Source organism: Lates calcarifer, linkage group LG21 (assembly GCF_001640805.2).
Source record: "Lates calcarifer isolate ASB-BC8 linkage group LG21, TLL_Latcal_v3, whole genome shotgun sequence".
NCBI classification, from domain to species: domain Eukaryota; kingdom Metazoa; phylum Chordata; class Actinopteri; family Centropomidae; genus Lates; species Lates calcarifer.
In genome coordinates this window covers 14556297-14572915 of record NC_066853.1, presented here as the reverse complement: position 1 = coordinate 14572915, position 16619 = coordinate 14556297, and the positions used below count along the sequence as shown (strand labels likewise).

Here is a 16619-nt window from a genome sequence, read left to right as displayed (position 1 = left end):
GCACCAGCACTGAAACAAAGAGAACAGTGTTTTTCAACCTTTTTTGAGCCAAGGCACATTTTTTTCCATGAAAAAAAATCACGAGACACACCACCAGCAGAAAATGTTAAAAAATGAAACTCTGTAGCCTATATTGACAATTTAAAGTCATTCAAGTGTCCTGAATAAGAATCAAATAAACACAAAGAAAAAGTATTTTATAATCGTTCATATTTCTACCCACTGAGTGTGTAACCTGGGCCTGTTTGGATGAACACAGAGCTGATATCCTGGCAGGAATCGAAGAAAGACACACACAAAGCTCTTCCTCAACAGCTTTCAGTCTCTCTCTCGTGGAAAATGGGAGCAGTGTCAAAGTAGATTTGTTTGCCAGAATGGGGAACTCCTTGGCAGTAGCCAACCAAAAACTGTCCAAAGGTAGATCAGCAAAGCTTAGCTTTAAACCACGATTTTGTCTCAGTTCGGTTAGTTCCTCCTGCTCCTGTAAAGTCATGTCCTTTCCACCAACTGATGCTGAGCAATATGGGTCCCTAACCCAGTCAAGGCATTCAGTGGAGGCTGAAGAGAAATAAAATGACATCTTCTCCTCAAGAGTTTTTAAATGTTTAACTATTATCTTGAAGCTTACTTGGTACCATAGCACTGTTGGATAGCTTTTCACCACACACCAAGCACAACGGAGTCGGTTTCATTGCATCCCCGGTGAAAGTAAATCCAAATGAAAGACAGCTTTCGCTGTATTGCTGCGCGCCAGAGACTTTGCTTGAGCTAACCGTCTTTTCTTTCTTTGACCTCCACTCATACTTGGGCCTTCATCTGGCCCCGAATTTTATCCAGGGTCCAGTTCGGAGTTAGAATCTCTCCTTTTCAAAAACTTCTCCATCACTGTCACCGTATAGTCTCGCTACCACAATGCCACTGTCACCGCCACCTGACGCATCCATGCATCACTAATTCTCTAGTGTCAAAATACAAAGCAATTAGCTACCTGCTGCCACCTACTGATATGGAAGAGTATTACATGGTTACTCTGCCGATCACTAGACAGCACAGACACTCGACAACGACACGTTATTTGCGAATAATAATTAATTCGTTTTCAAAAAATATTTTTTAGACCAATTAGGTGAAATTGGATAATTTCCCACGGCACACAATATCTCACGGCACACTAATGTGCCGCGGCACAGTGGTTGAAAAACACTGAAATAGAGTACCACTCAATCAGTTTGAATGGAATGTATTCGATCGACCGTGCACGTGAGCAATAATAGAGGGTGTGCTTGTGTTCCACAGCCCAGAGTTCGCTCCACTCGGGACAAACTCGGTTTTTCCCCCACAACCCAAAATATAATTCAGTTCAATCCAGTTTTATACAGATGAAAGTCTCAAATGTCTGCGCCGGGTTTTTTACGGATCCACTCAAAATATATGAAAACCAGGAAACCCAAAAGTGTAATCACTGCGTCCGCAAATGCAGTTCAAAACATCACTGTTTACAGTATATACATCAGGTACTCACCGTACTGTCAGTCGGTCACTTGGTCAGAAGTCAGTGGTCAACCAGATTCGCAGAGTCAGTTGTAGCTCCGCGGAGACCGCTGCAACTCCGGGTTATATTCTCCGACTGGGACATACACATGTACGGGAAAATTTACATCCATCTAACCAGACTCCAGATGCGACGTTTGTGTTTTCTTGTTATCCAGAATTGGCAGTAATAACGCGGACTTTACACGCGGTCGAATGTTGAGGATAAATAAATTCTCTCCTTCACTCCACTCCACACTTGCGGCCTCTGAGAGGTAGGTTTCAACCTCCGCACCACGAACTGTGATTGGATTATTGAAAGACTGTGGTTGTTAATTGTAGGAAATTTGACTCGTGATATGGTGGGCAGTGCTTTAAGTCAGACGGCCTGGTCGCTACAGTTCATAGCGCGTTTGCACACGATGCACTCGGCACTTGATGTCAATAGGCTGCAAACAATACTACAGTGGTCGAACAAAGACTTGAACCTCCGTAGTTGTTCGCCGGGTGTGCAACCATCAGTGGTGAAAATCACCATCAGACCAATGAATCTTGACCACACCAGTCCTCAGTTAACATTGTTCCTTTTCACATTGGCAAAGATTTCCTTAACCAACTTGAAAGAAACCCAGCATCTGCCTATCTTCTCAACCTTCTACTGCTCAGTGCTGTGCTCTTGAAGTCACTGAGACCAAAACACATGGCACAATGAGCCCTACCTGGCCAACAGATGTTCCAGCCAAACAGGGAGGGCACACTTGGGATGTCTGCCCTGTAGTCTCTACACCAATTTGAGTCCCAACCCTCCCACCCATACTGTCCCCATGGCTCCTGCACCTCTTCTAGGACCCACCAGCACCACTACCATGACTGCTGCGCTGACTTTGTCCACCTCCTGCCTCTAATTCTGAACCACTTCTGCTCTCACAAAGAAAGATCTGGACAAGGGCGAAGACAGACATAAGACCTTTTACTACTACAAAGCTCCCTGTGACAAACTCTAAGTAGAAGACACACAGTGCCTAAAACAACTGGAAAAACTTGTCCAAACACAGGTAAAGGTGCTTCTAAGTTCCTTCCTTACTGGCCAACCCCCCAACTTTTTCTTGCTGTGCATGAAAATAAGTTTACTGAGAATAATGAAAGGCCAAAATTTAATTGTGTCCATTGTATTCAGAGAAAACCATACAAGACATAATGGGACAATCTTATCCCAGTCATGTCAGAAATAACAGAAAAATCTGTACACACCTAGGAATGCCAAGTGCCAGTAGTTTAACTGTCCTTGATCAGCAAGCAAGAACAACTTCAGTCAGAAGAACAAAAGTAGTATACTTCATTAATTTATTAATAGTAATCCTGCGTTTTCACCCTGAGGAATTTTGTTAAGATTCTTGAGCTGTTTAGATAATGCTAAATTTTTTTTAAAGTCATTAAGTTGAAATTCAATACAGTAACTTTTTCTGTCAGTAACCTATAGGCCAGACTGCACCAAAGAACTGCCTCACCAGTAGCTCAAAAGGAGTGCCAAAGGACAGTCTTTGATGTTCAAAGGCTGAGCAGCTGAGATGCGCTGGCAGGAACCATTGCCAGGCAACCGTATGGTGGATTTTGGAGTGCTCCACCTAAAGTCCATCCTTGGAAAAGTTGCCAGCTTCAAGCACTTCTGAGCAGATCAACGTGCTCAGTATATACGTATTTATTCACTGTAAACGTATGGTTTTATAGGTGCAACTGAGAACCACATCCCTTAAATCAGAAATTACAACTTCAGATATTAGAATGACTGGATTTATGAGTAATATTGATAATATTAATATAATAATTCATATTATAACATTGGTGGCCTCCTACAACAAGTGTTGGTTTAATTCTCTAAATTATTTCTGGATATTTGCCACAATGCAACAAAAACAATGCTTAGAGACTATATAATTCTAAGAATGTTGTTTATGGTTCTGCAGGCAGTATTAAGAATTCATAGATTACTGCATCCTTAAGAGACATTACCCGCATGATTTTGTTTGTGTTGATATTTTGAAACTCAGGAGCTGAGAGAAGCCTTTTGTATTTTGGGGAAATAGGGGAACTAGTGAGTGTATCTTTAAGTCCACATCAGCACCATGCGGATCAAAATTAAATATTGCTGGATTACACAAAATAATCTGTATTATGTATTCAGGGAAAGTAACTTACAGTTTAACAAATGGAACATTAACCTACCATGAAAAGTCACAAAGGCCATAACAGTATTTGAAGCTTAAGGGCTTTGTACTTTAATTGAACCCTGGAAAAAAGTACTCTTATATACATGATCCAAGATGTAGAAGATTTCATAGTCAAATATATAATTGTGGCATCAGGCCTCCTTTCTCAATTACATAAAACTGTTTTTCCTATGAACGTATTTTCTGTCTATATTTTTGTATTGCTTGCTCATGGTGGGATCTGTTGGGTTTCTCTCTATAAATTTTATAAGATAAAGAGTACGGTCTAGACCTGCTCTATATGTACAGTGCCTTGAGATAACTTCTGTTGTGAATTGGCGCTATATAAATAAAATTTGACTTGACTAGCAAGAAAACTGATGAATTTTGGCTAGTGAAATTAAGCACAATTTTTATGATTCAATGCCCCGACCCATGATAGCTTTCTTCGTGTTTCTCTCTGGTCTCAGCAGGATTATGTAACATTTGGGTCCAAACAGTGCCACCAAGAGGCCAAAACTGGAGGCCAGGATGCTAAATACCTCCACTGCATCTGCATATTTGCCTGGTGAGCTGATATAAGCAGGGACAAATGCCACCCACACAGCACAGAAGATCAGCATGCTGAAAGTGATGAGTTTGGCCTCATTGAAACTGTCTGGAAGATTCCTTGCTAGAAATGCTAACAGGAAACTGAGGATAGCCAGTAAACCAATATAACCAAGTAACACTGCAAAACCAACTGTGGACCCAACTACACACTCATAAACTATCTTGTCATTGTGATATTTGGTGTTTTTATGAGGTGCTGGTGAAGCAGACAAAAGCCAAACAGTACAGACTGTGGCTTGAACAGAAGTAAGAACCACAACTGTTCCTCTCTGCTGCACAGCACCAAACCACTTCAGACTGGCTTCACCTCCTGGCTTGGAGGCTTTGAACACAGCAACAACCACCATGGTTTTCACCAGGATACATGAGACACAAAGCACAAAGCTGATCCCAAACTGCTGCATGTCTCAGTTGGCATGTCCAAAGTCTGGGTCGTCCAATGAACAGCAATGAGCAGAGGAAACATAACTTAAGTGACAGCAATAGCTGGAAACTGAGTTCAGAATTGTTGGCGCGAACTATAGGTGTTCTGCGATGATAGATGAAGATGCCCAGGACAACAGCACAGATAAATGTGCCCAGCAGTGAGGTGGCTGTCAAGCAGATACCCAGAGGCTCATGGAAGGAGAGGAACTCTGTTGTCTTAGGAACACAGTGGTCACGCTGGGGACTGGACCAGAAATTGTCTAGACAACTGGTGCACTCCATGGAGTCTATGAAAACAGTGAAGGTTTTGAGATACATGTTTATACAATAAACCTAAACTGAAATGTTTAAACCTGAACACTCACCAGTCTTATTGCTGATCATTCCCTCAGAACAAGGGATGCAGTCAAAACAACACTCAGGTTGCCCCTTCTTTCTGGCCATGCGGGTACCTGGAGGACAGCTCTCACTGCACACTGACCGGGGTGGCTGTAGGGAGAAATAAATATTTGCGATTCTAAACTACCACACACTGCTACAATGGGTTATCCATGGGCCAGAAAGTCTGAAAAATCAGAAATAACCTTTTTGGATTCAAAGTTCCAGAAGATTTTGTCTTCATCAAGTGTGAGTTCTTCACCTTTGAAGGCTGACTTCTTAACCTCACCCACAGTCTGAAGTTTAGTTCTTCCATCAGGAAGCCACTGCCAATTCATGATATCATATATTGGTAGGACATCACCATTCTCATCAAATGACACTTGATCACGAAATGATGTGGTGAAGTTGACCTTATCCAAGTAATACACAAGCTGTGAATATATAGTGCCAGTATCAGAATCAGTGACACAGAAAAAAGACAATAGAAGAAAAAATAGTGATCATAGAGTGATCACAGGGTTCTTATCAAACAATTGCTCCAACAATTATGAAGATGGAAAGTCATTAAAAATTCCAGCAGTTAAAGTACAGTTACCAATTACAGTTACACAGTTACAATTACCAAAAAATCAATGTACATAGTGAAACAATGTTTTTCTCTCTGACCTGACATTATGAATGCTATTTATTCCTATATCCCAGCTCTCCGGAAAATTGTTTCACTTATCTACTAGTCATATTACAATTGTCATCTCAAAGCTTTGTATTAAATTTGTTAACCTAAATGCTATGGCACAAGAAATACTAAAACACAGGATTTAGTCACATGAACAGATGGGGTGTAAACTGATATCACACCTGCCATGGCTCCAGTCTTTGTAAATTACCACAGCTGTTCCCACTGAAAGGCCCTCTCCCTGGCTCACAATGCAGCATGTCATCAAGGGCATATGCCAGAGAATATACAGCCTTGTACACGTTATACTCTGGCCTGAGGTTTGAAACATCCAAGAACTCAGTCTCCACACTCTCTAGATATTCCTGTCCAGTGCATAATGTTCCTCCAGCTTCCACCCAACCTGCTGGAGGTGGTGCAAATCTACACTGAAATGTGTGTTCCCAAAACTGATTTACCTGAAATATATTCAAAACTGTGTTATAAACAATGACAATTTATCATTCTTGGAAATATCAGACAAGATTGTAAGGTTAAATTGTCACCATGTTATTTCCATAGCTGTTGTTGTGGTGTAGGTCAGGACGTATTTGTAACAGGAAGTTTCTGAGCTCTGGCATTTCTCCTCGATGGATGGCAATGCCCAGTGTTCCACCCAGGTACGGCATGAGGCGGGGGGTCTGGAACACAATAGCTGATATCCAGGCTTCACTGGCTATCCACTGCAGGCCTGTCACATTCTGCCTCACCACCTGTCCGTTGCATTAAACCAAGTATATTACTACATACTGCCGTGCCACTAAAGAAGTATTTCATTTCCACAGTTGATATCATTCACCAATGCAATCTTGTATTACGAGTCACAGTATTATGAGTAAAGTTAAGAATATCTCCATAACTGGAGTTGAGTACAATTACATAAGTGATCTCACTCTTAAACCTTTCTAGCAGCAATTAAATTAATAAAAGTGATTTAATCTATTTGTTATCTATTAGCTGAGGCTAGCAAATGTTTGCAAAATACATTTTTCAGTTTGACAAAGAAACATTTAGTTATGTGTTAAGCTATAATGAAATTGTATTTCAAGCCCAACCTCTTCCATGAAGTCAATCGTGTGACTCTCATGTGCAAACAATATGACCACACGAGCTGTGGATTTCTTCACCACGTCCACAATCCTCTTTATTTCGGCTGTGTTTTTGCCCCTGGGTAAAGTCTCTGTATAGGCCAGACAACCTCCACCAGAGGGACCCAGGTCAGATTGGAAGATTCGGGCAGCATGGAGTCCATAATCACCATCACTGATCACCAGACCTGCCCAAGTCCAGCCAAAGTGTTTTAGAATCTGAATTATTGCTCGCACCTAAGTGAGTACAGAGTGGAGGGATTAGTGCACAGGTTTGAAAATTTTTTAATGGAAATCCTTCTAAACAGGTTCGACAATGGACAATGTTTAATTAGTCGTCAGTGTTGTGACAAATAGTGTTGCTGCTGATGCACAAAAGGTATATTGTCTGATCAGCCACAACATTAAAACAAGTTACCAGTTTTATTATTGTGGATCACTGGCCATTTGCACTCGTCCTGACAATTTTTTAAAGCTGCACATGCTTGAATTTATGCATTATCATTTTGCTGTTATATTTTCACCTGGAAAGCATCACTTGGGATCGTCCTAAAGAAGGATGGAAACTTTTGCCGATCACTCAGGCAGGAACATGTGGCAAAATAACTCACCTGTAAAAAACACAGACTGTACATCCTAACATCCCAACAGTGAAAGCTTCTAACCACATTTTTGTTTTTTCAAGGCTGATTATTCATTGTCTAAAACTTTGTCCAAAATGTCAGTGATGAAAAAGAATAAATAGATGGTAAATATGAAAAACTTACCATAGGCACTCTGTACAAACCTAAGACAGTGGATATGGCAACAGAACGTGTAGAGGAAGAATCACCCACAATTCCAAGGACTGGAGGGGTTCCTACACAGTTCTCATGTAATATAACTTGCTTCTCTTGACCACTGACTAATGACAATGCGGCACGGAATCCAATCCCTAGCTGGACACAGTTATCATACAGACTGTATCCCAGAGTCACATTAGGAAGCAGGTTGGAGTTTCTGTTGATTTCATCAATAGCAAAGGCCATGGTCTGGGCCTGTCTGAATCCTAGAATATCAAAACTAACACACACAATAACAGTGTTTACTACTGAGAAATAAAACATGATGCAGTAACTGTGCCAACACATATATATTCCACACATATACATTGAGAACAATGATGACAGCTGAATGGCAATAACCACAATAACAATAATTGGATGAAAAAAGAAAGAGACTGCGCGAAAGCAATATGTTTAAAATAGTATAAATACACAATGCAATGTTTCATTGTAATATCAATACTGATTTTTACATTTTAAAAAAGGCTGTGCAAAAAATGACATATGCTTGCAGTGGAATAAATACACAATGGAATTATATCACAGTAATATAAGATCAAAAAATTAATTTTAATGATGACTGTTTCCCTCACAGACTCACCCATAGCAGGTAGGCTGTTGTGGCTCTGAGGTAAAAGACAGGTCAGGATAAGTCGAAAAGAAGTGGATTCTAAAAAGTCCACCTAGAACCACATCTCCAGTCTTGTGAATCCCATTTAGATGAAACTGTCCCTGTAACTGGCAGGAGGAGGAATACAGAGGGGAGGACACAGTAGAGGAAAAGTAGGAATACAACAAGAAGAACAAGTTAGTGTCTAGTAATGTCCACATGACTTTCCTCTGGTTCACCCCTTTTCTGAGCCCAGTTATTAATTTCTACAGCTATCTCACCCCCTTTTATTGCACTTACAGTATTGTTTAATCTTCCACACCACCCATCAGGGCAGGAGAAGATGTAGGGGCAGGTCCTAAAATGCATTTCATTTGATATAGATGAATCAGTGTGTTTACTTTTAATAATATCACCTTTCCAAGCCAAATGTGAGTTGTGGATGACCATGGTGATCATGGTCTAATATAAATTGCATGATAGTCTTATGATGAGTATATAATGTTTTCTTTAATGTCATGTTAAATGGACTGGCACATATAAGTAAAGTTTAGATAGTGATTTAATTTTTTCTGTAAAACATCTATATGTCCTTCTTCCAGCTGCTCTGTAGTTTACATCCTGAACAGATACTCTACATACATGTGTCAGGAGAATCATTTTGTACTGAGTATAATCCCAAATTTGATTGTGAGACAAGCATATCAGATTACACCCATCATATGCACAAATCAGCCCTGAGTTTGTGGGATTCACTGTCACACAATAATGGAATTAAATGAAATGTCCACTAGATCGTAGCAGCAACATACTGAACATTTCCTGAAATAATACATCTTCTCATCTATCTTTCATTGCACTGTGCTTGATAGAGGGATATTGTTTCTGGTTGGCAACTATAGTAAGTTAGATATCAGATATGATCAGTTCTGCAGAAATGTGCAAGACAGGTTACCCCATTAGTTGTCATTAACTTCTTGTCATCCAACTTTCACCTCCTTCAAGTCCCTTCTGTTTTTTTTTTTCCTTAAAGGCTCACTCCAGTGATTTTACACATCAAGTTCATTTTACTTATTACAAAAAGTGGTACTCAGCCAGTGAACGTCTAGCTTCAAAACCTGGCTGAACAGTAAGCTCATAGTCATTCACTCTCACAGAGGGGTTTGCCCCCCACCCTCTTTCAGAAAGATTTCCATCCATCCTGAGACAGGTCTGGCCAATCACAACCATTTATCTAAAATGGGCTGGATTTGATGCAATGACTGACAGAAGCATTTTCGTTAACAAACAAGATGGCTGCTGCTGAAGTGAAGAGAGCTGTGGAGTCTCGTACAGAAACAGTATTAAAAAACAAAACAAAACAAAACAAACAAACAAACAAACAAAACAAAAAAAAAAAAACAGGGAAAGTGCGTCCAGATTTTTCTGTCACTTTTCTTCCACTGTTCTGTTTGGTTGTAGGTCTATCCAAATGCCTCCAGAGGCATTTTTTTTTGTGACTGTTGTTTATGCGCCTTGGAAATTAAAATGTACTGAGAGTTTCCAGAACCATTTTGCAAATGTAAATTGGTCTAACTGGAAATCCTGACAATATATATGTCCAGCTGATATTGCAGCCAAGGTTATTCCAGCCTGGGCATATAGACTTCAATTCTTTACCTGAAAACTTGTCTTCAAACTTGAAGATGGTGTTAAGCAGCCTAGGAGGATCTAATTAAGACACCACTGGATTGCTTTATGGGTAGTGTAGTATCCAGTGTTACAAGGACTTATTGCTTTGACGTTAATCTCTTTTTTCAATCTCTTGTTGCTCCCCCACCTTTATGGAATTACAGTACTAAATTGTTGGAGTGCCTCCTTCACCAAATATTCAAATACTATTCTCAGATATCATCTAGGCTGCAAATGGAACTGAAAATGTTTTACACCACAGCATACCTTTCAATACTGGTGAAGATAAGTACATCCTAATCAGTCATATTTGTATATTTTCCTTCAAAGACAGTTGTGGTCAAAAGTGAATGCACCAAATGTCTTGTACTTACCTTTTGTAACCACCTTTGTTTACTTTACTACCAGAAAAAATGACCACAGCAACATTACATCTGGAGGCCTTATATTCTGAGGGCTAATGAGCAATAAGAATTTCTCAAAGATACTGTAATACAGTAGATTCCAATGTAGCTAAATCAGGCATGGCATCTGTGATCAGGCTATCAAATAGTTCATGGAGGGGGGCAGGTAAATGGATGTGCAACAGGGACCATGTAATAATAAAAAATAGGTCACTAAAAATTATGGCCTGAACCCCCATCCAGGCCTCCTTTCCCATCAACCTGTGATAAGAAGCAGATATAGAAGAACTTTTCTTTCTTGAATTTAAGAGAAATATGATGAGTGTATCTTTGAGGCCACATCAACTCAAAGTATGTCAAAGTTAAAAGCTGTTGGATTAAACCAAATAATCTGCATAATGTATCCAGAGAAAAGTCACAAAGGCCATGAACAGCATTTGAAGAGTAAGTGCTCTGTATTTTAATTGAACCCTGTAAAAAATAAAATAAGTGATTCTTTATATGTATTCTTACACATATGAACCAAGTTGTAAGAGATTTCTTATTCAAATACATGTATGTGGCATCTGTTACTATTGACATATTTTTATACCTGTGTTTTTGAATAGTATAGAGAAAACAGATTCATTAATGATATCAAGTGATATGACTGATAATATTACTGTGATATTAAGTGCAGTTTTTACGACTTGATGCCTCGACCCATGATAGCTTTTCTTGTGTTTCTCTCTGGTCTCAGTAGGATTATATAACATTTGGGTCCAAACAGTGCCACCAAGAGGCCAAAACTGGAGGCCAGGATGGCAAATACCTCCACTGCATCTGCATATTTGCCTGGTGAGCTAATATAAGCAGGGACAAATGCCACCCACACAGCACAGAAGATCAACATGCTGAAAGTGATGAGTTTGGCTTCATTGAAACTGTCTGGAAGATTCCTTGCCAGAAATGCTAACAGGAAACTGAGGATAGCCAGTAAACCAATATAACCAAGTAATACTAGCAAAACCAAATGTGGACCCAACTACACACTCATAAACTATCTTGTCACTGTGGTATTTGGTGTTTTTATGAGGCACTGGTGATGCAGACACAAGCCAAACAGTACAGATTACTGCCTGGAAAGAAGTAAGAACCAGAACTGTCCCTCTCTGCTGTAAAACACCAAACCACTTCAGACTGGCTTCACCTCCTGGCTTGGAGGCCTTGAACACAGCCAGAACCACCATGGTTTTCACTAGGATACATGAGACACAAAGCACAAAGCTGATCCCAAATGCTGCATGTCTCAGTTGGCATGTCCAAAGTCTGGGTCGTCCAATGAACAGCAATGAGCAGAGGAAACATAATTTAAGTGACAGCAATAGCTGGAAACTGAGTTCAGAATTGTTGGCACGAACTATAGGTGTTCTGTGATGATAGATGAAGATGCCCAGGACAACAATACAGATAAATGTGCCCAGCAGTGAGGTGGCTGTCAAGAAGATACCCAGAGGCTCATGGTAGGAGAGGAACTCTGTTTTCTTAGGAACACAGTAGTCACGCTGGGGGCTGGACCAGAAATCCTCTGGACAACTGGTGCACTCCATGGAATCTGTGGAAAAAAGTGACAGTGCTAAGATACATATTTATACTATAAACATGAAAGAAAAACATATGAAAACAGAGTTTTGAGATACAAATTTGTACAATCTAAACTGAAATATTTAAAACTGAGCACTCACCAGTCTTATTGCTGATCTTTCCCTCAGAACAAGGGATGCAGTCAAAACAACACTCAGGTTCCCCCTTCCTTCTCGCCATGCGGGTACCTGGAGGACAGCTCTCACTGCACACTGACCGGGGTGGCTGAAGGGAGAAAATGATACCTCACTGCTGTGCACTGATATTAGTTTGGCCAGAGGATAGAAGTCTGAAAAATCAGAAGTAACCTTTTTGGATTCAAAGTTCCAGAAGATTTTGTCTTCATCAAGTGTGAGTTCTTCACCTTTGAAGGCTGACTTCTTAACCTCACCCACAGTCTGAACTTTAGTTCTTCCATCAGGAAGCCACTGCCAGTTCATGATATCATAGATTGGTAAGACATCACCATTCTCATCAAATGACACTTGATCACTGAATGATGTGGTGAAGTTGACCTTTCCTAAATAATACAGAAGCTATTAAAATCAAAATAAGGGATAGAGAAGAAAAAGATAAAAAGATAGATGAAAAAAAAAAACAATCTCCATGACCAAGGTGCAACAAATCAGAGCATTTCCTTTAAAGTTACATTACTTACAATACCGTATAACTAGTGATAAGCTCTCTCTGACCTGATATTAATAAATACAATCCACTGCTGTCATTCACTTTTTGTGAAATCCTTTCAGTTATCAGAAATATTATAATTAGTAATGTCATTAGTTATTATTATTTAGTCTTTTACTGTAAATGCCAGTACAAAAGAAAAAGTAAAAAAAAAAAAAAAATGGATTTAGCGACATGTACAGGCAGAGTGTAAACTGATATCACACCTGCCACGGCTCCAGTCTGTGCAAATTCCCACAGCTATGCCCGCTGAAAGGCCCTCTCCCTGGTTCACACTGCAGCATGTCATCAAGGGCATATGCCAGAGCATACACAGCCTTGTACACATTATACTCTGGCCTGAGGTTTGAAACATCCAAGAACTCAGTGTCCACACTCTCTAGATCTTCCTGTCCAGTGCATAATGCTCCTCCAGCTTCCACCCAACCTGCTGGAGGTGGTGCAAATCTACACTGAAATGTGTATTCCCAAAATTGATTTACCTGAAATATATTCAAAATTGTGTATTATAAACAATGACAATATATCACTCTTGATAATAATTCAGATCGTAAGGTTAAATTCTCACCATGTTATTTCCATAACTGTTGTTGTGGTGTAGGTCAGGACGTATTTGTAACAGGAAGTCTCTGAGCCCTGGCATTTCTCCTCGACGTATGGCAATGCCCAGTGTTCCACCCAGGTACGGCATGAAGCGGGGGGTCTGGAGCACAGTAGCTGATATCCAGACTTCGCTGGCTATCCACTGCAGGCCTGTCACATTCTGCCTCACCACCTGTACATTGCATTATACCAAGTATATTACTGCATACTACCACATCTGTAGTATTTAAATGCCACAGTTGATGGCATTCACAGGTGTAGTTCTTCGGATTACAAAGTGTTATGAGCAAAGTGATGAATACCATCATGACTGGAACTGATTATAAGTTTTCTGAGTAAGCAATCTCACTCTAAAACCCTCCTATCAGCAGGTTAAAATAATCAGATGTGTAACTTAATCAGTTGAATCTATTTGCTACAGGGCCATTAGGTCTTGCAACATAAAATTTTCAGTTTGACAAAGAAAACATTAAGGTGTGTGTTATTTTTTGAAATTGCGTTTCAGGCCGAACCTCTTCCAGGAGTTTAATCATAGGACCCTCATGTGCAAACACAATGACCACACGAGCTGTGGATTTCTTCATCACATCCACAATCCTCTTTAGTTCAGCTGGGTCATTGTTCCCAGGCAAAGTCTCTGTATAGGCCAGACAACCTCCATCAGATGGACCCAGGTCAGTTTGGAAGGATCGGGCAGCATGGAGTCCATAATCATCATCTCTGATCAGAAGGCCAACCCAAGTCCAGCCAAAGTGTTTTAGAATCTGAATCATGGCACGCACCTAAGTGAACAAAGACTAGAAGGATTTACTGCACAGGCTGGAATAAACTTTTTACTGGAAATCTTGCTAAAACCAGTTACCAATTTTAATGTTGTGGCTGATTGGTGTATTTGCAGTACAGGGATGGTCTTCCTGACAATTTTGCTTATGCATACATTTTTGCATTATCAATTTCCTGGTAGATTTTCACCTGGAAAGCATCACTTGGGATCGTCCTAAAGAAGGATGGAAACTTTTGCCGGTCACTCAGGCAGGAACATGTCGCAAAATAACTCACCTGTAAAAAAAACAGACTGCACATCCTTAAAAATGTCAAAGCTTTAACATAGTTTCAGTTTTTTAAAGTTGATAATTAATTCATTGTTCAAATTTCATCAAAAAATGTCAGTGATCCAAATAAAAATAAAACATGGTAAAGCAGACAAACTTACCATAGGCACTCTGTACAAACCTAAGACAGTGGAGATGGCAATAGAACGTGTAGAGGAGGAATCACCCACAATCCCTAGGACTGGAGGGGTTCCTACACAGGTTTCATGTAGTACAACTTGCTCCTCTTGACCACTGACTAATAACAATGCTGCACGGAATCCAACTCCTAGTTGAACGCAGTTGTCATACAGACTGTATCCCAGAGCCACATTAGGAAGCAGGTTGGAGTTTCTGTTGATCTCATCAATGGTAAAGGCCATGGTCTGGGCCTGTCTGAATCCTGGAACATCAAAACTAACACATAAAATACCAGTGTTCACTCCTGAAAAATACAACATGATGCTGTGACTGTGCAAACATATTCATGTTGCACACATACAGATTTTGAGAACAATGAAGACAGCTGAATATCAACAACCATAATAATACTTGAATGAGAAAATAAATGCAAGAGATTGAGCAAAAAACAATATGTTGTGAAGACAGCTGAATAGCAACAACCAATGACAATAACAAATGAAACATTAAATCAAGGAAATCGAGCAAAAAAGCAATGTGTTTAAAATGGCAAACACACCCAATGTAATTTTGTCACAGTAATATCCAATAATCAAAAAACATTTTAGTAATGGGACTGGCTTATCCCCAGTTTCTGCTTTTTTCCTGTTTCTCTGACAGACTCACCCATGACAATTAGGCTGTGATGGCTCTGAGGTAAAAGACAGGTCAGGATAGGTAGAAAAGAAGTGGGTTCTAAAAAGCCCACCTAGAACCACATCTCCATCCTTGTGCATCCCATTTAGATGAAACTGTCCTTGTAGCTGACAAGAGGGAGAATTCAGAGAGGAGGACACAGTAGGAGAAAAGTAGGAATATAACCTGAGCAAGAGCAAGTTGGTAACTAAAACTCTCCACATGACTTTCCTCTGGTTCACCCCTTTTCTGAGCCCAGTTATTAAACTCTACAGCTATGTCACCCCCTTTTTCTGACTTCCAGTATTGTTTAATCTTGCACACCGCCCATCAGGCCAGGAGACAAGGTAGGGGCAGGGCCTAAAATGTATTTCATTTGACACCAATTCAGTTTTAATAACATCACCCTAAATCCATGTTGGCAACCTTTCCAATCCAAACGTACATTGTCAATGACTATGAAGATCATGCTTTGCTAAAATTTGCATGGCAGTCATATGATGTGTATATTAGATTTTTTGATTGTCATGTGAAGTGGACATACATTTGTTAAGTTGTATATAAATTTGTAGACTATTTCAGCCTCCAGTGAAAAGTCTACTCACTTTGTTGTAAGAAAACAAGCTTTCCTCCAGTCTCTCAGTAGTTTAAAATCTGAACAGATACTATACATAGATGATGTATCAGAAGAGTCTTTTTTTTTACCCATTATAATCCCAAATCATACTCATCAAATGCACAAATTAGCTCTGAGTCTTTGGGATTCACAGTCACACAATAATAGATAATGTGAAATGTCCACTAGATGGTAGTAGCAGCATGCAGAAATTTGGTGAAATTTCTTCTTTCCATTGATTAGTCATGGCACTCTGCTTGATAGAGGGTAACTGTATCTGACTGGCATCCACACTAATTCATTAGACATAAGAGATGACCAGTTCTGAAGAAACATCCATGAGAAACAGGTTACCCCATTAGAACTTGTAGTCATCCATCTTTCTCCTCCCTTAATTCTTTTCAGCCTCTTTAAAGGCACACTCTAGTGATTTTACGCATGAAGTGGTTCTCTGTCTGTGAAAGCAATTGTGTAATACCTATTCTATGGTATGGGATTCTAGTCTGGAAACCAGGCCAATCAGTAAACTCACGGTTATTCACTCTCACAGACTGGGGGCACTGGAGCCTATCCCAGCTGACATTGGGTGAGGGATGGGGTACTCCCTGGACAGATCACCAGTCCATCACACTCACATTCACAAATGCAGGTAATTTAGAGTCACAAATTCACCTAACTAGCATGTCTTTGGACTTGGGGGGAGGAAGCCAGAGTA

General features: G+C 40.0%; 2 protein-coding genes across 2 annotated transcripts; both read right to left on the bottom strand.

The window, feature by feature from the left end:
- Positions 1-4150: 4150 nt before the first annotated feature.
- Positions 4151-8614, bottom strand: LOC108899784 (extracellular calcium-sensing receptor-like). The gene is given in 10 exon segments (XM_018700432.1): positions 4151-4744; positions 4746-5062; positions 5141-5264; positions 5360-5587; positions 6015-6290; positions 6378-6584; positions 6927-7196; positions 7484-7570; positions 7727-8021; positions 8385-8614. Coding segments are annotated over 10 exon segments (2628 nt in total).
- Positions 8615-11150: 2536 nt separating this feature from the next.
- LOC108899763 (extracellular calcium-sensing receptor-like) lies at positions 11151-15512 on the bottom strand. Its single transcript, XM_018700389.1, is given in 10 exon segments — positions 11151-11468; positions 11470-12062; positions 12193-12316; positions 12400-12627; positions 12985-13260; positions 13347-13553; positions 13894-14163; positions 14354-14440; positions 14595-14889; positions 15280-15512. Coding segments are annotated over 10 exon segments (2631 nt in total).
- Between the last annotated feature and the right edge of the window lie 1107 nt (positions 15513-16619).